This window comes from Muntiacus reevesi, chromosome 6 (assembly GCF_963930625.1).
Source record: "Muntiacus reevesi chromosome 6, mMunRee1.1, whole genome shotgun sequence".
NCBI lineage: Eukaryota > Metazoa > Chordata > Mammalia > Artiodactyla > Cervidae > Muntiacus > Muntiacus reevesi.
The window spans coordinates 18,556,542-18,583,713 of NC_089254.1; the positions used below are offsets into that span (position 1 = coordinate 18,556,542).

The 27,172-nt window shown below is 37.8% G+C and overlaps 1 protein-coding gene across 1 annotated transcript in view; it reads right to left on the reverse strand.

The window, feature by feature from the left end:
• THSD7A (thrombospondin type 1 domain containing 7A) overlaps positions 1-27,172 on the reverse strand; it is a 444,687-nt gene that overhangs the window by 24,451 nt on the left and 393,064 nt on the right. The window contains exons 14-19 of the mRNA XM_065939654.1: positions 17,744-17,922; positions 13,350-13,483; positions 8,212-8,365; positions 5,346-5,490; positions 3,675-3,790; positions 126-243 (exon numbers count right to left, since the gene is read on the reverse strand). Of these exons, the coding sequence (XP_065795726.1) occupies positions 126-243; positions 3,675-3,790; positions 5,346-5,490; positions 8,212-8,365; positions 13,350-13,483; positions 17,744-17,922 (846 nt within the window). The remainder of the gene's footprint in view (positions 1-125; positions 244-3,674; positions 3,791-5,345; positions 5,491-8,211; positions 8,366-13,349; positions 13,484-17,743; positions 17,923-27,172) is intronic.

A 27,172-nucleotide genomic window follows, 5' to 3' on the forward strand; every position in this document is an offset into this window, starting at 1 on the left:
TTTGGAAAGAAATATACCTTGATTCAACCTTTCTGAAGATTGTCTGATATGACTTAAACTAAGAGGGATGTTTTATTTTGTACTCCTTGACTGTTAATCAAATGCCAAATAAGGCACAAACAAACCTGTGAGGCCACACGTTTGAGAACATTCTGACCACGGAGACCAGTCAGAAAGCTGACAGTTCACAGGACATTCCACCATGCAGGACGTGTTCATCTGCCAGGTCTTCTCCAAGCCAAGCTGAAAGGACAGAGGTAGATCTGTTTGTACTGATGCCGAGGCATGACCATGGTATAGTGTTGATGGAAGGAAGGTAGGAGGAAGGGCAAGACAGGAGTGGGGAGGAGATGAGAGGAAGAATAAGCAAGATGCATGTTAAAGTAAAAACATGTCTGCAGGACAAAGGCCCAAACTTTTAAAAATATAAAGTGGCTCACTCCAGGAGAGGTGGGCAAAAGGAATAGGATGAATGGAGAAGCAAATTTATGTAATATACTTATATATTATTGACCTTTTTAAATAAAAAATGAAAAAAAGGAAGATTTACTCTCCATATTGGTTGAATTTCCCTAAAGGAGGAATAAATAGGTGTAAGCACAAATATTTTCTACTAGTTAAACACCAAGACTATCACCAATATACAGACATATAATTGCATTTGGGGGATATTATTTTTACATGTGGATGTCAAGCTGAAAAGCAAAGGAGAAAAGTTAAAGACCAGTCGCTACTCAAATCCCAAAATATAATGTACTAACATAATATAAAACAGTTTTGAATAAGCTACCTCTCTCAAATGGAGGAGTGGGCCTTTAGAATTTTTATTACAAATATTTTATATATATTTATTAATTTTTTAACAGATATTTTCTCTTTTTAAAACTCAGCAGTCAACGGTGGTGTAATTGTTATTTTGGCATTAGCCTCTTATCACATAATAATGTGTATTTTATTGCATTTAGTTGCATTGCTTAAGTATTCTACCTTTATAATACAGGATGAGATTTTATCCACTGTGTAGGTACACATGTTGAAAGTCTAAGGTGCAAAGTAGCATTGAGACAGAAAAAATTAAGAGCAGGTTAGGAAAGTGCAATTTTTCAAATTGGTAATCCTTGGGGATTTTTAAGAACTTTTTTATTTCTACATGAAAGATAAGCTTACAGTGTCTAATCTATATAGCAGAAAACGACAAAAGAAAAACTTTCTGAAATGTTATGTAGTGATTCAAGTAGTGCTCCCGGCTCCGAGTTACGCACTGGGAGAGGTGATTTGTGCACCAGAAGCCTCAGCAGGCACTCCGTTATATTCTCCACCAGTAATACTTGACAAAGCTGAGCATTTCGTATGAAAACTTTTACCATATCACTAAAGTTTCATAAAATCACTTGAAGTAAGTGGAGATTAGAGATGGAAATCTTAAGGTGATATGATAAAAATTATGTTTTGCTTTTAAGGTACATGATGGTTTCATGGAGAAAGGATTTGAATCACAGAATTCAATTACTATTGGCTTATTTATTTCACTAGGGGATTAAAAAGGATGTCTGTTTACAGACATTTTGGGTCTCTAACAGTAAGATACTTTAACCCTGTACTACTTGTTCTCTTAATTTTTTTATTACTTCATTTTTATTGGAGTACAGCTGCTTTATAATATAGTGTTTCTTAAAGTTATTGTATCTTCTTTTCTCCTCTGTCACCTATCTAATCTATCATTTATCTAAACATATGTTCAGCGATCAAAGACTAGGAAAGGAGAAACCAAATTACTAGGTATCAGGTGAATTAACGTCTGAGAAAGATCAAAGCCAGAGGTGCTGTAGAAATGCTGGCCGGGTTTAACCCTGATTTCCCCTTTGTTGGGCAATAGTGCCATCCTTTTTGGCGGTTAGAGGAACAGCAAGAGTGATCGGCCGCTGCTGTCCTGAATGAGGGGTTTGCACGTTATTAGGAGGTAGGCAACCAATCCACGAGAAAAGACAGCCAGCTTTTCTCAGGGCTGTTATTTAATTCTACTGCTTCCACAGGGTGGATAAAATGGGATATGACTTGTTTAATCCAATTCCTGCGCGAGGAGCACTGTTCTCCCCGAATACAGCGTGTGCTAAAATTTGAATCCCTAACTGTCATCATAGTATTCAAACATGATAATATTTGTACATAAAAGTAAATTTATCCAGACTTCTGCATAACGAAAATTATTTCTCAGACTTTTACTCACATTTAAGAAATTAAAGGCTTTATTTATATCTTTTTTCCGGAGTCATATGAGATACTTAAACACTGGTCTCGTGTGATTATGTAAGAGAGTCGGACACGACTTAGTGACACAACAACTTCTATGATTCGGGTTAAGCTTTCTGGAAGCTCTCAGAGCTATTCATTGTTGTTTTATTCTGGCCTAGAAGGGCATTTGCATGTGCATTTGAAAAAACAAAAAAAAGACTCATGTGAGAGGCAGATCACACGATGCTCTCCAGCCTGTGTGTGTAACTGTAAAATTAATGTTCACTAATAATGTTATTTTTGTATTTTTATAGTGGTCACATTACTTCGATGGTGTTAGTTTCAAAGTCAAATTGATTCAGGTATGAAATTTCTGATTAAAGCTAAGGCCGTAATTGACTGAATTATGTTGTCAGATAGAGGAATTTATTAACTAAATTTGTTTTCAGTGCATTTGGGAGCTCTGTTCCTATGGACAGATATATAGAAAGTTAAATTAGATCTATATGATAGTATCAAAGATATCAAATGGATTAAAACATTTCCATCTTGAGTTTTCCCTTACGATTTGGAATGATTTACCATAGGCTTATAATAACCTCTAGGACAGGCAGACAGAGGTTGTGGTCACATGTCCACTGAGCCCGACTGAGGTTACAAGTCCCCCCCTGGGTGTTCCAGGTCTACGGAGGCTCCAGCTTGTCTTGGTTCATGTTGAACCCACTGGGCCTTAGTTCAGGAGTCAAAACCTGTCAGGAAGATGAGTACCCTTTTCATTTGGAAATTAGACAAAATAATTGTAACCTGAAGTACAGCTTCATGAAAACTGTGACTACGTTTTCTCACATTTCATAAGGTCATATTAGAAAAGACAATATTACTTTTGTAAACTGGAGAATTAACAGTAAGAGTTCTCTGTACCCAGAAGATACTGGGTAGACTGGATGGCAGACTCCATCCTTTTGTTTAGATCTCAAGCTCTCTCTTACCCAGACCTGACTCAGATTCTCACAGCTGGGTATTAGATCCTAATATAAAAATCTGTTACCAAACCACATGCGATCAATGTTTTGCAACAGAGAGAATAAATGACGGCTCTTGGCAGGTGTCCCAGGCAATACAAAACTCATATGAAATTACAAAAGATGATGAGTAGTCTGATTAAGATTTATTGCCTTCATTCACCTTGATTACTTATTGTTACCCAAGCATTTCTTTCGGAATGGGCTAATTAGCATACCTTTGGGCTCCTAGCAGAACAAAATACAGGAAATTATGTGTAGAAATCAGTAGTGCTGGAAAGAGTCTCTTTTCAAGAGGGTGTTTAGCAGAAAACATCTGCTGGCAAAGAGCTGCATAAAGCACCGGTCACTTGTCACAGCATGAATTGAGACTATTCGGGAAGAATTTACTCACAAAGATATAACACAGCCTCCCCTCACCTCTTCGCAGTATTTCAGGTTAACCGACTTGCCGTCACTTCGAACACAATCCAACATCCTTGTTTTAATGCCATTCCCACACACTGCCTTCTCGCTCAGCTGACACGTGCTCCAGTCTGAAAGGAAAGCAGCGCATCAGAACAGAAGGCTGTGTACCGAACAGATTTCCAATGAAACTCGGATGACCTGAATCCCGTATTTAATTCACAACTGCTTCCTAAGCCCCACCATCAATCATCCCACATGCAGAGCATATGGGTCCCAGCTTTGAACGTATCAAGAGTCAAATGGAATTGCTGGGGCTGCACACAGCTACAGGGATTATTCCTGAGGCAGCTGTCTCCTTGACCATCTTGATGGCTAGTCGTCTGGTGATGCTATAAAAATGGCTGTGGCCTGCAGGTGAAATGTCACTGAGAAACTGTTTATCCTAATGAAAGTAAAAATGTAAATGTCAACATTTTTGTTTTAGCAAAATAATCATAATTTTAATGGCTGGCATTTTGTGTAGTTACATCCAATAAAACTATTTCACTTGCTGTCCATACTTAGAATATTGTAAAATGTATTATTTATTTCAAAACCAGCTTGGCCATATTTATTTCTCTTATTAAATATCTTTTGCAAGGTGATTCTTTTATCTTTCTTCTCAGGGTAACGTAGCCTGTCCCAGAGAACTGTGATTTCATTGTGTCACGAAAGCAAATTGAAGAGAAAAACCAAAAGAAACAAAAAATCAAGGTGACTGCTATTTGCAATAGTACAGTTTCTGGGGTTTATTTCAGCGTGAAAATTACATGGGGGAAAATTCCAAAATAAGCTTCAGTGTTGCCCCAAGTCATATAAGCCAAAAAAACCTCTTCTTTCCTAGAGTATATGCCTTGATGACATATGAGATGAGGGTTTGGGGAAAAACAGAATTTATGATAAGCCTTTTTTTCTTCTAAAAAAATCATCTTTTTTTTACCTATACCTTTGATAACACTAAAAAGTTATCTTTATACACTATTTGGAAGGTTAAGATTGCAAATGTTTTTTACATCAGACTAACCATGCATATGAACTGCCCCCACACAAAGAATTGCTGTCCCAGTACTCATAATGATTAAACATATTCTGAAGAAGACAGACATCTTTCAATAAACTGACATCCATGGGAAAGATGTTTATTTCCACCTTCTGAAAGTGGGAGGATGTCTTACATAGGAACCCTTAGACTATTCACAATCTGCCTTAAGAGCTAATGTTTGTGTGATATTTTCATTCTCTATCTTGATGTTTATTAAAAATAAGACATAAATATTTATTTCATTTAATACAGAATTACTTCTGGGGGAGTAAGCAGTGTGTATGGCTTTCCTGGTGACGCAGGCGGTCAAGAATCTGCCTGTAATGCAGGAGACGTGGGTTCCATCCCTGGGTTGGGAAGATCCCCTGGAGAAGGGAATGGCAGCCCACTCCAGTATTCTTGCCTGGAAAATCCCATGGACAGAGGAGCCTGGCAGGCTACAGTCCATGGGGTCACAAGAGTCAGACACGACTTAGTGACTAAATCACCAAGTAGCATGTCCAAAAGACATGTGATGGAGGTGAACCATCCACAATCTGGGAATGCTGCTAAGCTGACTGACATGGAATGTGGCCTTTATAAGGTGAAGGCTACTCACGTACCTGTTACATTATAATCATAATGGAAGCAGTTTTTGTTCAGGTTGCAGGGTTCCTTCTCCACAGCGTCAGGGCAGGCTCTTCCTTCCTCGGCTGGTTGTCTGATGGGATCAGCTGACCTTTGCCGGAAACTGCTTTGATTGCAAGGCTGACAGAGAATAACATAACTCCTCAGAAAGGTGACTACGTGGCCACACAAGAGCTAATGTATTAAGGAATGCACTGGAGCAAGAGTTGGAACCTTTGGGCCACTGGCTAACTTCAACAGTGTCGTCTGTAAGTCCAGGTGTGGGATGAGTTTCTGATGTGCCGTCTGGCTCTAAGATGCTGTGGACAGGGAATGCTGCCTGCCATCCCAGCAGACAGAGAATGCTCCCACTGTCCCTGTTCCACAAGGACCAAACCATCACCACTGGAGCTGCTGCAGGTGATGTGCTCCGAGGCAAACAGGATTGAGAAAAAGAGGCACCGTTCTAGCCTCTGGATACTGACCTGAGATGGCTGAGATACATGTCTAAGGAGTAATTTCAGTGAGCCCAGATTCCTGCATAGTCCTACACACAGGAAAGCACTAAAATCATTAAGTAGAGATTTCTGTTTTACTGATTAGCAGTACTCTTTTGATCTTTGACTCCATGTTTTTTCCCAGCAAAAAACTCCTGCTTATTCAGGCTCCTCTTCTACCTCTTTGGAGCAGTTCCTCAGAGCTACCTAGAAGGCCGTCTCCCAGGCCACTGTCCTCAGTGAGATCCCCAAATAAAACTTAACTGGCAACTCTAAGGTTGTGTCTTTTTCTTCAGTTGACAATACTTAAGAGTCTATGTGTCCAACCTGAAGATATATCTGCTCCCCTATGTTTACTGCAGCATTATTTACAATAGCTAAGGTACAGAAAAAACCAAAATGTCCATCGATGGATAGATAAGCTGTAGTATAATTATGCAACAGGATATTATTCAGCCATAAAAAATGAGGATGTCTACAATTGGTGACAATACGGATGGACCTCAACGGCATTATGCTAAGCGAAGTGTCAGAGACAGAGAAATACCCTATGCTCTCACTTACACGTGGCATCTAAAACAAAACAAAACTCATCGAAAAAGATCAGACTTGCAGTTAACAGAAGTAGGGGGAGGGGGGAGGGAGAACTGCAGGAAAGTGGTCAAAGGTACACATTTCCAGCTCTAAGACAGTAAGGAGTCGGGATACAACCTCACCACTTGAACTACATCAAGTTCAATATGACGACTGTAGCTAACACTGCTGTATGTTATATAGCAAAGTTGTTAACAGAGTTAATCTTAACGGTTCTCATCACAAGCTGAATATTTTTCTCCCCCTTTATTCTTTTCTTCTTTTTAACATACTTATTTGAGAAGATGGATGCTAGCTGAAACTACTGTGGTAATCATTTCACAATATATGTAAATCAAACCCTCATGCTGTATGCCTTAAACATGTCTATTGATTATCTCTCAGTAAAACTGGGATTAAAAAAGAGTCTATGTGTCAAATATTAATAGATACATCACATCATCCATACATAAACATATATGCTCATACTAATTACTGTAGGTCACAAATTTTACTGTAGGTCATAGAACTTATAATCTATTTTCTCAGACCTGAAAAATTAAGCTTGTGTGTATGTGTGTGTGTTAGTTGATCAGTTGTGTTTGACTCTGTGATGCCATGGACTGCAGCCCACCAGGCTCCTCTGTCCGTGGAAAAACAGCTATTAATATTTTCCTAATGTGCACACATACATGCACACAAATATAAGGTAGCACTAATTTAAAAAAACTGGCTGCCATTCTCCTACTGGTACAGTCTTGTTTTGGAAACATTTGGTTATTAAGAGCAGAAACAGTAACTTCAAACCTGATGCTATGAAATCAGAATACAAAATCATTTGCATACCCTTGTGAAACAGCTGATTCTTTACTGCAGTTTATTCTGTATCCAAGTCAAATGCCATCCCTGTTTTGCTCCTGCTCTATCGTTTGGCTGCTAATCAACATCTTTAATAATGTTAACACTGGAACAGAAAATTAATTTCTCCTTGAAAATATATATCTGTCCCATATTATATTTCAGCAAATAAATTACACATTAAATATCTTTTCCATGCTTTTGATGCCACATTGAGTGTGCAGCTTTACAAATGTGCCCAGGGAAAGCCAAATTTCCTACATCATCAGCCAGTCCTGTTTCAAGTGACTCTCCTCCCCAGGGCCCATGGAAGTGCCCCATGGGCTGCTGAGATCTAGAAGCTCTGTGCAATTTGGAACTCTAAGCTGGCTTTCCAGGTCCAAAGAGGCTCAGAGTCAGTGCGTGGAAAGAGATTCATTGATGCCCAGCTTTCTTCTTTCTACTTTCTTCCTTAATAGAATCTTTTGAGTTTTAGTGTCAATACTCCTGCTGCCATAGCCCCACGGTGTGAAAGATTATTCCTACGATTTAAATAAAATGGACTGGACAAAAAGCAAGGGATGATAACAACTTGACACTATGAAAGTACTTTTACTAGAGTCTCATTCTTTATCTCTTTACCTGGAGGGAATCATTATCACTACTGCAGTTTTTAACATGCTGTGTATTCACAAATCAATCTAAAGGCATTTCTGTGCTAGGGTTAGGAGGATGGTGAAGGAGTATAAAGTTTGCAAGAGGTTTAGCTGTGCCGGGATGAGTCTAAACACTGCTGATTTTAAATGGCACATTCGTAAGAATGAAGTAGCCAACAGCACACCTTGTTTCGGTAACTAATTCAGTAACCAAGTTTTATTTGCTTAGTAGTAGTTTAAAAGCTTTAGTGGTAAGGAATTAAGCAAATTCGACATTAACAAGTGGTTAATTGTCTCACCAAAGAGCATCGGGTCCATGGACCCCATTCGGATACCACACAATCCTCAGGACATGGCAGTTTGCACTCTCGAGAGCCCAGAGGCATCTCTTCTGGGTCACAGAGGTAATCCTCTACATGGTCAGAGGGGCCATCCGCTGTGTTCTGCATACATCTAGAAGAAAACATGTCTATCAGGGAAGGACTTTGAACAATCAAACAACGGCCAACCCACAAGGGTCAAGGTTTCTCTTAAGACATCACCATGGAGCCAGGGGATGGGGAACTTGGCATTTAATGAATACAATTCTCCAAACATAAAGACATAGAAGATCTCTGCCTCCCATAAATAGTTGGAGCCTTTCAGTATGATTTAAAAATCTCTGCTTGCATGTATCATTATCATCTTTTAAATTGTAGCCACTATGTGTATATACTCTGTATATACAAACTCTATGTGTCTTCCTCTGAAAGGAGAGAGTCATTTATTTACACCTAAATATCATGCAGAAACTAAAGCATTGGCCAAAGATATTCAGAGATGGGTTGCAATTTTGGAATATAATGCATTTTTTCCCTTTCAAGAAAAATAGTGGATTCCACAGAGAAGGTAGATTCACATACGATGGAAGACAAGGCACATTGATATCTCCTAGGGAGAGGTTTCATTAACTGCTTTTGAGAGCAACTGATGATATTTATCAAGTTATTTTGTCATTTAACAGGCAGTTTTAGCTTCCCATTTGCTGATAACCTTAAAAGAAAGCCACAAGTGAGAGACAATCATTAGAGTAATAGCACGACTTCTCTAAATGGGGTTTGCTGGGATCTTCCTATATCTTGACCTTTTTTATTGTTAGCTTTCTTTTAACAGAATAAATCCAAACATTTCATTACATTTCATTCTGCTGTGAGCAGTCATAAAGGGCTCTTTAACTCATCTCTTGGGAATCTAATTAAAGTGGCTACTATTGGACTTCACTTTTTACCATAGTTAATCTCTCCAGGCACTTTTCTAACAGAAGACAAAAACTTTATCCCTCATTTGTGACTCGGAGAAGGTCAACCAAATTAACAGGTTTAGGAAAAGAACTGCATTGCAGGAGATGAAGAGGAAGGCTTGGGCTCTTAAGCCTCTCAAACCCATTGCAATGTCTTATTTTATTTTATTTTTTCATTTATTTTTATTAGTTGGAGGCTAATTACTTTACAATATTGTAGTGGTTTTTGCCATACATTGACATGAATCAGCCATGGATTTACACGCATTCCCCATCCCAATCCCCCCTCCCACCTCCCTCTCTACCCGCTCCCTCTGGGTCTTCCCAGTGCACCAGGCCGGAGCACTTGTCTCATGCATTCCACCTGGGCTGGTGATCTGTTTCACAATTGATAATATACATGTCTCGATGCTGTTCTCTCTAAAAATTCCACCCTCACCTCCTTCCACAGAGTCCAAAAGTCTGCTCTGTACATCTGTGTCTCTTTTTCTGTTTTGCATTATATTACCAATTATACCTGGAATCTCAATTTTTCTCAGGGATTTACAATCAGTAGGGAGATTGCATCTTGACGGTTCTACTCTGCAGAATCACCCTTCCATACAGTGCTGCTGATTTTAAGAGAAATGTGGGTTTCCTGTGGGATACATCAAAAAACTGGAAAACTATGCTGTTGGTTTCATCTTAACTGGGTTTGTGACCTGAAAAAATATCCACGCAGATACCCAACTCTGCATTTTTTTGTATGCTGAATATAAATATAAAAAGAAATCACTCGTGTTAATGTTTGGCAGAAACCAACACAATACTGTAAAGCAATTATCCTTCAATTAAAGATAAATTAAAAAATAAAAACTAATCACAAAAAACATGCAAATGTAGACGTTTTTGTAATTTCATTGTTGAAGGAAAAAAATAAATTATACATTTTGGGGGGAGAATTTTAGTGTCCTAGGAAAAAATTTCTAGCTTCACTGGCATTTTAAAAATGCCCTGTTGACAGTATCTCTGAGAGGACATGGAACAGACACGACAGTTAAATCTCCAAAGTTGGATTTGCTGCTAAGAAAAGATTGCATTCATGTTAGGCTCTGACATGATGTACAAGGATTAACTTGCAAAATTACCTATTGATCCAGAGTTAGGGACAGATGTTCAATACTCTATTAAGTACTTATGTACATAAAACTTTATTTTCAAAGCCTTTTCTTTTCCTTCAGTTTTTATTATACAAGTAATAAATTCATTTTAGGAAAATCAGAAGAAATAATAAAAAATTCACTACATTATATCAGAGAGAATCACTCTCAGCAGACTACTGTATTTAAACATATATTTTCATTTCATTAAATAGGAATAAACTTTACCTACTATTTGCACCATTTAGGAAAAACATCAATAATATATGATAAACATCTCGTGTTATTAACTGTTTTTTTAAGACATACTTTTTAATGATTACATTTGAATTTTGCAATTTCAGCATTTAAATGTGCCACAACTGCTAAAACCCCTTCTTGCTGACATTCAGATTATTTGAAAGTTTTATTTATTTGATTTTGTATTAATGATATTTTTATCACTGTAGAATGGTGATAGTGGTTTAGCCCCACCACCACCCTTTAGCACTGTGCAATACAGAAAAACTATTTGGATCAAGTCTTGAGCCCAAAGGAAGGCACTTTGAGTTCATTTGCTTTCTTCAAATGCCTAGACTTTTTCCATTCCATAAGAGAAGGGATTATGCTGTGAGAATATCAAACTGTTTTAGAAAACAGAGCCTAGAACCAAACTGGGGCCAAGGGTGGAGCCAGGCTCCCACCACAGTTGTGGCAGTAAGGGGGTAGATTGCCTGCAGAGATTTCAAAAGCAACAGAAATAACCAAATCTGACTGGTTCTTATTATCATCATGTGCTGGACATTTTAGAAAAATGTCAATGAAAAAATATTCTGTCTCACCAGGGTAAATCGCTACTATTCCTCAGTCTCTGCAGTATCACACCACCTTAGCAGCTCAGCTGGTAAAGAAACCGCCTGCAATGCAGGAGACCCCAATTTGATTCCTGGGTCTGAAAGATCTGCTGAAGAAGGGATACGCTACCCACTCCAGCATTCCTGGGCTTCCCTTGTGGCTCAGCTGGTAAAGAATCTGACTGCAATGCAGGAGACCCCAATTTGATTCCTGGGTCTGAAAGATCCCCTGGAGAAGGGAAATGCTACCCAGTCCAGTATTTTGGCTTGGAGAATTCCATGGGCTGTATAGTCCACGGGGTCACAAAGAGTCAGACACGACTGAGTGACTTTCACTTTCACATTTTCTTATCTTATAGATGTATTTGTCCTGAAATGTCACCTAATGGTTGCATCTACCATGACATTTAACCTTAAGGAACATTATTACATGATAAGAAATTTTCATCAATTCTCTATTTACATTAAAAATGTTTACTGAAAAAATAAGCTGACCTTAAAAGTTACTTTGTTTAAAATGTGTCTGAAAATGTTGACAAAAGCCATTTGGAAAGCAAAAAGAAGCAACATATATGAATAGACAGCTAGAGGGAAAGCTGAAAGAAACTACTGTAATTTTTGTATTAACAAAAAACCAAACTTTATCAAATTTTTAATATAAAGAAAATACTTTTATATTTTAAAGATAAAATTTAAATTTGGCAGAAGAGTGGCAGAAAACAGAATATCTTTTTCTTCTCTGTTTCCCTATTAACTAATTTCCTTCACTCTCCATCTCATCCACTTTTTAATACTCAGAAAAATAACTTGAGAGTTAAAATGAGTGAGGTTTAAAAAAAGAGAGATAGAGATTATTTTTATCAGAGCCAATGTTTTACACAGAGTCCCAAGGTTTTATGATATAAACATTAATTTGCTCTACTTTCCTACTGAAACAGATAAACAAACAGTCATCTTAAATTCATAAAGAGTGACAAAACATTTGAGTTTCAATGCAACTCTGTCACTTTACTCACTGTCTGCTTAGGCACATTAATTACTTAGCACTTCTGAATTTTGTCTTAAAGTGGAGATAATAAAGCCTCATATAATGATTTCCCATGTTTGAGACCCTTAAGAATCATATGCAGATGCTTTAGGTATAATTTAATGAGTTAATTTAATTGTATTACACTTATTATGGGCTTCCCTTGTAGCTCAGTCAATAAAGAATCTGCCTGCAATGCAGGAGACCCGGGTTCAACTCCTGGGTTGGGAAGATCCCCTGGAGAAGGGAATGACTACCCACTCCAGTAGTCTTGCCTGGAAAATCTCATGGACAGAGGAGCCTGGTGGGCTAAACAGTCCACGGGGTTACAAGTGGCAGAGACAACTTAGCAACTAAACCACATTTTTTACAATATTTCAACTGTATTGGGTTTTAGAGAATTTCTATGAGTACGACAGGGTCTCAGTTTGGAGAGAGAGCATCTAATAAAGGGGACAGACATGTAGATGGATCTTTCAAACACTAAGGGGTATGTGGGGCATTAGAGAAGAAGGCTGCTCAGTAGTATACAAGGATATCATACTTTCTATGACAATGGAAAAATACTGTGCTGTCTCAAAGAATAGCCACTAGCCCCCTCCGACTATGGAGCACTTAGAATGGGTCTAGTGTGGCTGAGGAAATGCATTTTATTTAATTTTCATTAGTTTAGATTTCAAGTGAAATAGCCACACGTGGTGAGTGGCTCCCTGCTGGCCACTGGCCACAGATAACACGTGAGTGGCACTAGCCAGCCAGGGGTTTTAGTGAAGGCTTCCCAGGGCAACGGGAGTATTCAGTCTGATGCTAAGGATAAAGAATTTATAAAAGATTATCACTGAACTAGGGTTAGAAATACAGTTGACCTTTAAGGAAGAACTGATTGGGGTTGGAAAATCTGCATTTAGTCCAGCTCACATTCACTACACAGCTTTTTCCTGGCAAGAGCACGGTGAAGCAAAACTTCTAAAAATTAGAAGGTGGAGGTGACAAACAGCTGCTGGAAGCAGATGCTCTCAGAGCTTTCCATGAACCCAAGACTCCCTAAAAGTAAAGCTGAAGACAATTTTACTCAGGAGACCTGTGGGGAGGGCAAGTTCAGGCTGGCACACAAGAACTCGGGAGGCGGCGGCGCCTTGGCTTCCCTGCTTGGCCTTACCTCACTTTTCGGGTTTGCACACCCTCTCCGCAGTTGTCCCGCGTGTTCACAAAGGTCACCTTGCAGATGCTCCAGGGCTCTGTGACCCATATGTACTGGCTGCAGTCACTGTGGCAAGGGACGACCTCATACACCTGAAACACACATGGGTCTCAGTGACCTCACACTGCAGTAATCGTGATATTTCAGTTTTACACCAGCCTCTCTCTTACTGTTCATCGTCCTAAAACAGGCACATGGAGGCCCTCGTGAGAGGTCGAGTTGCAGCGGTGAAGGGCAGGCAGGGCTAGCCCGGTTGTGCTGGGCTGATCTGCTATCCCACTGTGGCTGGAGATCAGACCTCGCGGACCACATCAGACACACTCATGCTTTCCTGGACTGACCCTTACCACACGGTGTTATAACCTCCTGGGCCATGCCTCCTGTTCAGAGTTTCCTGTGTCTTCAGTACTTAGCCCGGGGTGTTCATATGTGAGGCATTCTACAGAGATTGGTTGAGTAAGATGAATAAACGAACAGAAGAATTATCATTAATTTTTAAGTAATTAAGTAAGCACATAACAACACTTTTGAAACTGTGGTTTGGGAGAAGACTCTTGAGAATTCCTTGGACCACAAGGAGATCAAACCAGTCAACCCTAAAGGAAATCAACCCTGAATATTCATTGGAAGGACTGATGCTGAGGCTGAAACTCCAATATTTTGGCCACCTGATACAAAGAATTGACTCACTGGAAAATACCCTGATGCTGTGGGAAAGACTGAAAGGCAGCAGGAGAAGAGGGTGGCAGAGGATGAGATGGTTAGATGGCATCACTGACTCAACGGGCATGAACCTGAGCAAACTCTGAGACAGTGGAGGACACAGGAGCCTGGCACTGGGCCGTCCACGGGGTCACAAAGAGTTGGATGCGACTTAGCAACTGAACAACAGTAAGAACACAGCATATAAAAGTAGCTATTTTCAAATAAATATAATTTGGCCCATTTTCCAAATAAGTATGTATACCAGTAAGAATTTTTTCATGTTCCGTATAGGAAATTAAAAGATAAATAATATGAAATACAGCTATCTTAAATAAAGTTATCTTAAATCATTTAGGGCTTGGAAGTAAGGTCTGAAACTGCTCTCATATTACACAGCTACAAAGCAGTGAGGGCCACATGGAATAAAGCAAATTGTCGCTGCTCTGGTGCCCATTAAGGCTTGCAGGTCCAGGTTTGCGGTGGTGTCGTTGGTTGGTTTCAGGATTTTTAGCACAATGAACCAACTATAGTCTTTTCTCAATGAGAGAGAATGGAGTAAATCAATGGGAAAAAAAAAAAAAGGACTTTAATCCATTGCAACAGAGCTGACTCAATCATTAAAGAAAAATGCCTCTTAAAGTTATTTCAAAATCTATGATAATTCAACTCTATTTCCTACTTTATACATACCCATCCATACACAATAACAGGTGAATATTTTACGTAGTTATTCAATTCCAGAAAATACGGATTTAAATAGTCCATTGGAACCATTCTTTGTGCAAATTTTCATTTTACTAAACATCCCTGTAAAGTGAATAAAGTTGACCTACTACATACAGGAAAAAAGCATGCACTGTTGGAGTAAGAATCTGTAATTACTGTCATAAGTGATCACCTTCACGTTGCGTTCTGTATTAAAATAGGACTAAATACTATTTTAGTATTTAGTAAAACATTACCCTACTACATGTTGTGGAGAAGGGAACGATTGAAGGGGAAGAGCCATCTTTCCTAGTCCTTTGATGGCTTTCATTTTAATCTCCTACGCTGGAGAGAATACAGATCAGTTCAGAGCAACCACTGGGAGCCCACCTACTCCTCTCCCTCACTCTCTGAGAAGCATGAGACAGGAGACGTCACTGCCTCTCAAGGCGAGTGATTTAAGCTTGTTCTCCCCCATCCCCGTACCTTAGGCCCTGCTGTTAAAACGAGAAAACACATGTAACACATTAGGGGAAAAAAGGAACAGATGCAGAAGAAAAGTTTATGAGAAATATGACTTCTTCTGTGTAAAAGATAAAAAGAATACATTCTTGATGCCAGGAGTAAAATGGAAACCAACAGCACCCTATCATGAACCATGAAGTTTAGCAGCTCTTACCTGGGCCTGCAGCAGGGTTCACCAGGAATGAGGAAAAGGGAGAGAAACAGAGACAAGTTAAAATGTCAGTGTATTTGATGAGAAGACCTCCCGTTCTCAGTTTCAAGTATTATCCATATAAAAATGGTAGGTTTTATTTTTTTTTGGTAAATGATTCGAACATTTATCTTAGACCTTGAAATAGAAAAACCAACTCCTCATCATTGTTTAAAATTAAGATACACAAACGAATTGCAAACAGCACAGCCCAGGAAAGGATTTGATAGGCAGGATGAAGAAATCTTAGAAAACCGAGTAGACCTCAAAATACATATCATGGGGAATTAATATATGACTGCAAATATCTGGTGGACCAAACTGTGAGTGGACTATTTACAGACTGATTGATCTTAATCAATTCATTCACCTATATTTCTGAGGAAATGAGTATTTGCTTCCTCAAATGGAAAATGGAACCTCAGAAACCATTTTCAAGGCAAACTACTACAGATTGCTTATTGAGGAATGTATGACCGCAGTAAAGATCTATATGACTTATAATTTTCACAAATTTACACTAAAAAACCCCCCAATTTTCAGTTATACAAACCTTTGCATATTCTTTACTTTTCTTACATTTTACTAACAAATAAATCCTTAGAAGTTTCTACTTTTAATGTAGAATATTTATGCTCAAAGACTCAGAAATCGATTATTTCCTGTTTCAGTTTCGATTTTTCCATTGTACATGTCTCAATATTCCACCAGTAGACTGGTAACAAATACTCAGATATCATACTCTGCATTAGGTTTTATCAGAGTGACAGGGAAAAGTTTTAGTAGCAAAGACAGCTTGGCACAGCCATTTTGAACTTTTCTAAATTCACTACATAAAAGACGCTGAGGCAAACAAAACTTACTTTAAATTCTGACTGGCTGTACACATACACACCAAAGATAAGAAAATGCGTAGAGGTTATTCAAAACGTGGATAAAAATGATTGAAATTTAAGTTTACTATTGGAAATTCAATATTCCAAAACTTGTAGAAAAATATTCTTTTGTATTATAAACATTACATTTCAGTTATTCTGTTTCACCAGGGTCATGCACTTTCTTCTTCAGAAATAGTTACTGGGATAGAGAAACCCGACTACCAGTAGGTGGCAGCAGTGCAGTATATTATTCACCATTAGTTGCATTTATTTAAGGGCAAGTTAAGCAATTTTACTTGGGAAAAATCAACATTCTTTTAGAAGACTTCCTATGCAATTTAATTCTCCACTTTCCTGGCCCTTAATTGCTTTATTCAAAAGTTATTTTTATTTTTCTATAATTTTCTTTTACTGTGATGAACAAAGGTTATTTTGGGAAGGCAAACGTATATAGGTTAGCAGTGTATTTGAAGGTTAAAATTAGACAATCTATGTGTGTATGAAATGTACATACATATTTAAATTTTGTTCATACATATAACTTGGTTCTTTTGAGACTTAAAGTTAAATATACATCTTAATATCCACACACATATCTTCATATCTAGTGTGAAATTCACTATCTGTTAATTCTCATGTAGGCCAAACATGGCAATAACTGTCTGATGAATCTTATGTTACATTAAATGAGTAATCTTAAATTAAACAATTCCCCCTATTAGATATTTCACTCTTTATTTTCAGAGGAACACAAGTAATAACTATGAATAGCTGCTAACAAAGTGTGTATTCAAAGTCAAAGAAAGTTCCAAATAACACTGAAAAGGCCAATCACCAAATTGATAGATAACATACAGTTACTTTGACACCATCTTTATCTCTCTTTCTTCTTAACATATTTCATATCAAACAAATATATATTTCCCAATTTTTGACCCATACCATACATACTTTCCTTGATTTTAGTTTGTATGGTTGGCAATTGAGATTTTTTTTCTGAGTCTAATGGATTTATCAGATAAGACAATCTTGCTCTCAACACTCAAATTACTGTATAACAACAGATTAAATACCTTGACAGTATTTCAAAGGTTGATTTCATTTGTTTATTTCCATTGAATTATATTAATATGCACATATATACACATACAGTATATTAAATCTCTTGCAGATACAGAGATCCTCCATCTGACTTGTAATTTTAATAATTTACTCAGGCATGGTAAAGATAAAGTGGGTCAAATATCTTATTCAGGGGTTATTATTTATTCTCTATTTTGGGTTAAAAAAAAAAGAGATCAATGTGCATCTAAGAAATATTTTACAATATTCCCAAGAGCAGAAAATACCTGGTTGACATGATCCAGTTTGGGGCACGGCCTCCCTCCATTATAGGGCTTTTCACGCAGCCATTTAGACCGAACCTTCACGCCGCTCCCGCAGGACTTGCTGCAGCGCGACCAGTTGGACCACTCGCTGAGCTTGCAGTCTGAGGGGCAGGGGATGATGCAGGCCTCTTCAATGTAACCTGTGCGGACAAAAATGAGACAGGAGCTGTCTCCTCCACGTGTCACTCGGCTATTACCACCCACCATTCCAGCCCATTTAGGAGGTCCAAGCTTGACTTGCCAGCAACATGCAAATATAGCGGTGTCTCTGTCATTAGGGACCCAAATTAAATCCTGCAGGAAAACGACACACAACACAGCGACTCTGTTAAAATAACAGCTGAGCAGCTGCCATATGATCTGCTTAGGATTCATGCTCACCATATTTCAACATTTCTGACTTTCTGACAGCTCGTGTTTAATTGACAGTAACCTGTCTGCTGCCATGTCATTCTCATGCTGCCAGAATAATACATTAAAAAAATTATAACAGCTTTCTGTAAAATCCTATCTGCTAATGTCACATAAGTTCAAGTGTCTGAGTCCATGCAACATTCTTCCTCAAGAAGAAAGCCAGATCCTCTCAATCAATATTCAAAAGGAAGCATTTAACTTAGCACCTTATGTTTCACTTTCATTGAAAATCAAGTCTGATGAAGAAAAATGAAGGATGTTAAATAAATAATGCCTCATATTATTATAGTGCTGTCAATTTCAAAGTACCTTCACATACCGTATTCATTTGATTCTCTTGAAAATAGCATAAATGTAGTGGGCATGTACTGATGCTCTACTGGACAGATAAGATAAATAGAGAGAGAAATGACAGGGCAACGTCACGCAGTCAGAGATGAGGCTAGGATCTAGTCTAGTCTAGCACTCATTCCATCAAATCACACAGTCAATTAATTTAAGAGTCTGCAGATTTGTTCTGAGAAATGGGAGCATTTTCCTTAACCACTCCCGCAGTACCAACTTGGCACTTCACAGTTATCAATTTATCCCTATTTTTCTCAAGACAAGTAAGTGGAAAAAGCAAAATTCCCCTGGTCAAGAGTCAAATGTTATCCTCTGTCACACTCTGCCTGTGAGAACGTTCCAGAAACAAGAGAACACTCTGCTCTTGTCATTTGACATCAATGCCAAAGATTCCATTTTGAAAATGACTATAATGTAAACAGTTTCTATGAAGAACTCTAGGTAGACTTTTAAAACTTTATTGAGACATAATTTATATATTATAAAAGTCAGCTCATGTTTTGGTCTTTAATATAGTCTGTTATGCAACCATTACCACTATCTGCTTTTAGAAGATTTTCATTACCACTGCTATACCTATTAGCAGCCATTTCCCATTTTCCCCTACTGTACTCTAGCAACCACTAATCTAGATTGTATCTCTTAAGAATTCACCTATTCTGAACATTTTATAAAATGAAATCAAACATTATGCTTTATGATCAGCTTCTTTTACTTAATACAATGTTTTCAGGATTGTTCTATGTTGGGACATTTGTTAGTACCTCATTCCTTTTTATAACTAAACAGTATTCCACTGTATGGACATATCATATTTTTTAATCCTTTCATCAGTTGATGGACATTTTAGTTGTTTCCATGCTTTGTACATTACAAATAATGCTGTGAATATTTGTGTACAAGCTTCTGTACGCATGAGTTTTCAATTTTCTTGGGTATGTATCTAGGAACGGAATTACTTGATCATATGATAACTCTTTATTTAACTTTTTGCTGAAATGCCAAACTGTTTTCCAAAGTGACTGTACCATTTTACAATACCACTAGCAGTATATGAGTGTTTCACTTTATACATTTGTCAAAACTCATTTATTATGTCTCTTTTATTTTAGTGTCCTTTGAAGAGAAGAACAAAAGTTTAAATGGTAATGAAGTCCAATTTTCTATTTTTATTTTTATTTCTGTGCTTTGATATCCTATCTGGAAACCATTATCTAATCCAAGGTAATAAAGGTCAAAAACACCCATTTTTTCCCAAGGGTTTTATAGTTTTAGTTCTTATATTTAGGTATATAATTCATTTTGAGTCAAGCTAAAAATGTCTAGTCACTTACAAATCCATGTCATCAGTAACCAAATTATTTAATGTTTATAAAAGACAATTACATAACAAAAAGTCAACTATTTCCAAGTATTATCAAAACTGCTTTAGTAAAAGAACACTAGTATTTCATATGCAATAAATTATTGAAATATTTCTAGAATTGCATTTCCTACCTTGTGCATGTGTGTGCTAAGCTGTATCCAACTTTTTGCAACCCTATGAACTGCAGCCTGCCAGGATCCATGGGATTCTCCAGGCAAGAATACTGGATGGGTTGCCATGCCCTCCTCCAGGGGATCATCCTGACCCAGGGATCGAACCCGCGTCTCTTATGTCGTCTGCACTGGCAAGCAGATTCTTTACCACTAGTGCCACCTTTCCTGGCTTGCAAAACATCAAAATAACTGCAAAAACAAACCTCTAACCTTTTGTCATTCAGTAATTATAACTGACAGTAGACTCACATGATTTTTCATGTCACTACTTCAGAGTAACAGATAAGTGGAAATTCTTTCCATTTTATCTGCTGAAGTACAATGGCATTGGTGAAATATGTCATGTCTGACTTCAGTTTCATTCACATTGTATTATTAAGTAAGCAGATATAAAATTTTTATGTTTGATCTTCCAATAGAGTATTCCAGAAAATGTCTCTCCAATAAAACTCAATCTATTAAATTGCTGAAAGATACAAATTAGGCACTGAGATAAAGACGCAACTGCAAAAGAGTATAATGCTTAGCATTCCATTTTAATTTTCTAATGTGTAACAACATTCAATAATTGCCTGTCATGTTTATCTCGTACAATTAAAATCCTTAATGCTACTAGTGAACTGCCAGATAAGCATTCCCCTGCCTTCTCCACCAGGATCATTTTTGAGGGCAATTAACGCCAAACGATCATGGGGGATAGAAAGACAGAAACATCTGAAGCGTTTTAAGGCTAAATAAACCGCTGGCATCTTGAAGCAATTTATGGTTCCCGAGAATGCTGGAATAAAATAAATGACTTCACAATGAGGGTGTTAAAACTTGGTAGCTCAACACAGAATATGACACATGAAAAAATCAAACTCCTGGATTTGATTGTAGTTTTTGTATCTATATCTGTTCTGATGGCTGCTTTCAGGTTGAAATGAATACAAAATTATCAGGCTTTGAGTGGCAACCAGAGGACCTTTGAGATACATCCAGTCACCTCATTCATGTGAATTATGAATGGCAGATAAAATAGCTTTCAACAACTTTCCCAATTATGATATTGTGCTGTTGAAAGGTGTACTGCTGATAGATTAAAGAATTCATTTTGAAAGCATGTGGAACATATTGGTTGGTTCTGATTTACAGCTGTGTGAATGAGTTCTGCTGGCACTCCATTGGAAACATCTGGATTAATCTCAAAAGTGACCCGAAAAATCTATCCTGCTTAAATGTGTGTTATATGCACATGACTGCAATTGCAAATGAGGACATTTAGCTAGAAATTTATCTACAATGGTCCTTATGGATTTGAAAATACTGAAAAAAGGTCACTGAAAAGTAGTTTCAAAATGAATAGAATATTCTTTTGTAATTATATATTAAGAACTGATAACTTGAAAAGCTGGGGAAACTAAAGTATCATGTATATATCCAAACTCCTATAATCAACAATTCTACCTATAAAATTCTTATATTCAGTGTATGAAAGGTTATGAATCAACCCTAGGCAACTAAAATGTTCATAATGAAGTATTCGGGTAAGTTTATATAACTGCAATAAACAGTTATTTTAATTTTATTTTTATATTTTTGTTTCCTATACATGTGAAGACATATCTCTTCATATCTGCTAGGTTCTTATAGACTTTCTCAGAAAATTTCAACATCAGTTTTAATTGTTGTCAGATTTTGTAGCTGTTGCTCTTCCAATACTGATAGCTTATGCAATGACTAGGAGCATTCAGATTCAGGCAGTATACCTATGTAGTTCACGATCAAGGCTGTTTCTAATAGCAAACTCTAAAACGCTGCTGTATAATGAAGACTTTGGCTGTTCTGTTTCTCTGATTCCTGGCAGACAGCTTCTAAGCTCTGAAATTTCCTGAGTGACCGGAGTATCTTTGTTATTCATGGTGAGCCTCTTAGACTACATGTGAGTTTATGCGAAGATGTCTAAGGAAGGGGGATGACTGTACCACGAAGACCAACCATGTATTTAAAAAGCTTGGGGCTTTCAGTCTTTGGTATCCTCCCAGCCTATGGGGAGAGGAGATTGAGTTTAACCGTGTGGTCAGTGATTCAACTAATAATGCCTACATAACAACTCCTTCCCCACTAGAAAACTCTGGATACAAAAGCTCAGGCTGGCAAAGGACATCCATGGGCCAAGATGGTGGTATCTCCTGGTTCCACGAGACAACAGCACGGATGCCCCGTGTTTGGGACCCTCCCAGCCTTCATCTATGTGTCCCTTCTATTGACTGGTTCTGATTTTCATCCTTTTGCTATAATAAAACTCTAAGTATGGTACTTTCTGAGTTCTCTGAATCATCCCAGCGAATCATTGAACCTGAGCGAGCAGTGGGAACCCTGAAATCTGTGGCCAGTTGGTCAGAAGTGAGGCTCACCCCGGAGCCCTGAACATGCACAGCTCATGTCTGAAGCGAGAGCAGTCTTGTAGAGGACTCAACCCTTAGCCTGTGAAGTTTAGCCCAAGTCCAGGTGGTCGGTGTCAGAAATGAATTCTACTTTCAGATGTATATATTTTATTTAAAAAGGAAATAAACTTATTTATGCAAGAGCCCATATCCAAAGTTTACTTATTCAACCAAAATAAAAACTTTGAGAATAATTAGATACATGAAGGCATTTATGGACTTTTTCTCCCCAAATGTAACATTTATAATTTTAACTAATATTGTATTAAAAATTGGAAAAAAAAAGTTCTAAGAACCCATTTTGGAAACAGGGCTTTGTCAGCAATATAAACATATTTGATAGGGTGTTCAGATTATGAAGTAATAGGAAATAAGTTAACTTTTAAACAGCAGAGTGATTTATTTTGAACTGGAGCCAAGGCAGGGCACTGTTCTTTTAGTCAACAAGAATCACACAATGACACGAAATATTTCCAAAGGATGATCTTTAAACACTAGTTTGTTGGATTCTTGGCTTCCCTGGTGACTCAGACAATAAAAAATCTGCCTGCAATGTGGGAGACCTGGGTTTGATTCCTGGGTTGGGAAGATCCTAATAAGTGTTAAACATGATTTTTATAAATTACATGGCCAAGCAAGTTGGAAAATTGTTGCATTAAATTAGGTTAAATAGGTCTTTTCACCCTGGGCTTTCTCTTTGTTGTGTGTTGTTTGTTTGCTAACATGAACAGTGAATCTCTAGGAGAATGACTCAGACACTGCACTATATGCTTCTTAACTTTTTCCTACAGCATCTCCCTGGACCAGTGAGAAACATCATTCCAATAGGTTGTAATTATAATGCATTAAAACTGGATTCATGTTTTGAGCTGTACAGAGTTTTAATGTTTAATTAGACCTTTTTATGTCCATTTCTAGATAAGGGAAAAATGCAAAAGCTAACAAAAACAAACCCCCTAAAGTTAAGAAAATTTCTTTTTAGTTTATACTTTAAAATTTTAAAGAAGTAAAGGTTAAACATATAGCAAAGAGAGAGGAAACTGTTATGCAGATAAACTTCTTGAATATTTTTTTAATGAGTACTTTAAAAGACCATTTTGTGTTTATGCAGATTAGCTACAATTTCCTGCAGGGATAAGCTGGCTTTCAATGCAACCATGAAAAAATGGCTAAACATTGGAGAGTAAATGCAAGTCAAGATTTTCCTTTTAAATTTAACTTTAAAATGCCCACAAATATGTTGGCGTGCTCTCAGGTTACTTTTTGAGCCCATTGATATGGTTTATGTCTAATATAAACCATGTGGTTTATGTCTAATTCTTCATGCATTTACAAAAAAAATTCCTATGCATAAGCCTTGCTCATTATATAATCATTTTGATGGTACTTTGAAGTAGAAAAAGACCAGGGATCGAACTTTAGTTTCCTGTGTCTCCTGCATTACAGATGGATTCTTTACCCCCGAGCCATAGGGGGAGTCCTGAAATGAGACCACTCTCAACTAAAGGGTATTAGACTATATTCAACTAATGGGCATTACAGTTACTTTGTTCTTGCAGGGCATTAATATAACAGGATTCTATATGAGGGTCAGTCAGTATCTCTATGAATTATGAAACCTTATAATACAATAGGCTTCCCAGCTGGCTCAGTGGTAAAGAAGCTGTCTGCAATGCAGGAGACACAGGTTCCATTCCTGGGTCAGGAAGATCCCCTGGAGGAGGAACTGGCAACCCACTTCAGTATTCTTGCCTGAAAAATCCCACAGACAGAGGAGCCTGGAAGGCTACAGTCCCTGGGGTAGCAAAAAAGTCGGACAAGACTTAATGACTAAACAACTACAACAACCTCAAGAACAACATAACACAACGGGAGTAATGAACAACTTTGTGGTTGTATCAATCAAATTATCATCGTTATCATCACGATTATCACACCTAATCGTTTCACTGAAGTTAGTTATCTTAGGGCTTCCCTTGTGGCTCAGCTGGTAAAGAATCAGCCTGCACTGCAGGAGACCCAGGTTCGATTCCTGGGCTGGGAAGATCCCCTGGAGAAGGAAAAGGCTACCCGCTCCGGTATTCTGGCCTGGAGAATTCCACGGGCTGTATAGACTATGGGGTCGTCGCAAAGAGTCGGACAGGACCGAGCGACTTTGACTCACTCGCTCAGTGCTATCTTTCCTCTAAGGCATTGGGGAGGGGGAGGGGTCAGAGCCCAAAAGAAAGGATGTGGAATAAAACATAACAGCAGATATTGTTGATAAAGGCAAAGGTAAATAGATTTTTCTCTGCTGCTGCTGCAAATAATGAACTGTCCTTGGTAGTTAAATTTTATTTTAGGCAGTGAAACACTTTGTTCCTAAAAAAGTAGAAAGCCAGTGAGTGTACGGGGTATCTTGGAGGCTATGTTTGACAGCCTGGCCTGAGGGGCTCCATGGAGCCCAGTTTAAAAGCTTATAAGTAAGTACTAGCTAGGTTGAGGTCTCTGTGAGGTGGAGCACACAGAACTTAGTGATAACACCAGAAGGATTCCCATCTCATACAGCGTGAATGGTGGCTGCAGGAAAACTGCCAAGGAGAATCACCCTCAACCTCTACGGTCCTCCTTCAGGGCGCCTGTTAGAAGAGAATGCTGGCATCCAAAAAAAAAGAAAAGAAAAGAATGCTGGCATCCACACTTTATTTACACTCCACCCTAGGTACCTGGTTTCTTTTTGTACCCACATATCCACAGTAGCCCTTTCTCTATTTCCCTGGTTCTTTAAACGTGCATCTTCTATCTCAGGAAAAGTCTTTCTCATTCTCTGCCTGTCTTTTTACATTTGAAGGGAAAAAGATCTCAATTGTGAAAGATGACTGTAAAACCAACACTAACTTTATCTGTGTTATCAAATGAAAGGTTTAAATTCTAAAATGAATTAAGACATCAGAAAAATACTACCAACTGAAAAAGTTTCTTAGAGAAATAAGCACTCCATTTCAGCTCATTTAAAAAGCTCTCTATATTGCCTTTTCCCCTGGTTTAATGAAACATGCTCTTTCTCAAATACAGGCATCTACTACAATAAGGAATAATTTCTCACTCCATTTTGTTTCTAATTAACCTTTAACATTAAACATATCATCTTCTATAGAATTTCATTACAAAAAGGAAAACATTCCAGGTATATTATGGTTCAGTAGTCATGTAGGTTATTTCAGAATCTACCTTCTTCATATCCATAATTAATTTTATCAGATGTACTCTGAACTCCACAATGTCTTAAAAGTATATGTTCTAGATCTAAAATTTACTTGTAAATTGAATACTCTCTGAATTTTAAAAATTTCAGTTGGGCATTTGTACAAGAAATACACTTAGGATGCATTCCTTTTCTAAGTTTTGTTGATGGTCTTTTTTTTTGTTCCCATAAATCCTAGTAAGAAAAAGACCCCACACTTGGTGGCATGTATACGAGAATTTCTGACTGATAAGGCAGCATCCAGCATTTACAGTTCCTTACAACATTGAGGGACGATCATTCAAACATGATACCTGTTTTCAAATCATCCACATCAAAACTGCAGGAAACTGATGAAATAAAGATGTAGATCATTTAGGTTATCATGCAATAATATTAAGTGTTGCCATAAGGGTAAGCTATCATTATAAAATGAAAACATCTTACTAAAAAGCTTTTGTTTCACTTGTAAAGTTTGCAGAGCTTTCTTTTTATTAAAATAATTAGTATTGCAGTACAAACCCCTGATGAAGCAACCTGTAAGAATGACTGTGGGTGCCAGAAAGGGTTTTGCAAAATATCAAATTCTAATGGGTATACTTTGGACCCCACTGATGCTTCCAAAACTAACTGCTAAAGCTAAAGCTTCATTACTGTCCAGAAGGTTAATACCATTCATAAACATGCTAGGCAAAGAGAGAAAGCATGAAAGAATAAATACAAATCATAATATTTTAGAATTAATGTTAAAGGGAAATTAATCTTATACTACTGAGGAATTAGACAAACTATGCTGAACAATTCAATAGCGACTGTAGTTAAAAGACTGAAATAATTAAGAGTGTAATGTGACCTGGAACAAGTAGTACAGCGTGATGGTCAAAAGGCAGTACAAAGTCCTAGAATTTGGTCACTGGATTGTGATTCCAGAGTGTACAAAGTCAAAAGCACACACAACACTTTAATGCAATACCGCTCTCTGTTTATGAATAGAGCAGTAAATAAACACACAGCTCTCTCCTATTTCCCTCTCTGAGCCAAAACAGACTTTCCTCTTCCTCTGGGCAACCGTTAACTTGCCAATATCCTTTCACAGAAGATCCTACAGAATTCATTCTCTTTTCAAAATCATACCTAAACAGGTATTCACTTTATAAAGATCCATATTCACAAATTTCAAAAACTTCCTAATGTTTGTGCTCCTCCCCACAACTGCTAAGCAAGTGAACTTTCACCCATTAGGTGTTCATTATTTTGACACCCTCTGCACACCCCCACCTCCCCACCATCTTGTCAGAATGCAGATTCTGATTCAGCAGCTCTGCAATGTGGGCAGAATTTCCAGTGGCTTTTCTGGAATGTCTATGCTGCTGGTCTGAGTAAGAAAGGTTCAAATCCCAGTTGGCAAATGATAGCCTAGGTTGACAGCCTATGTTTGTAAAT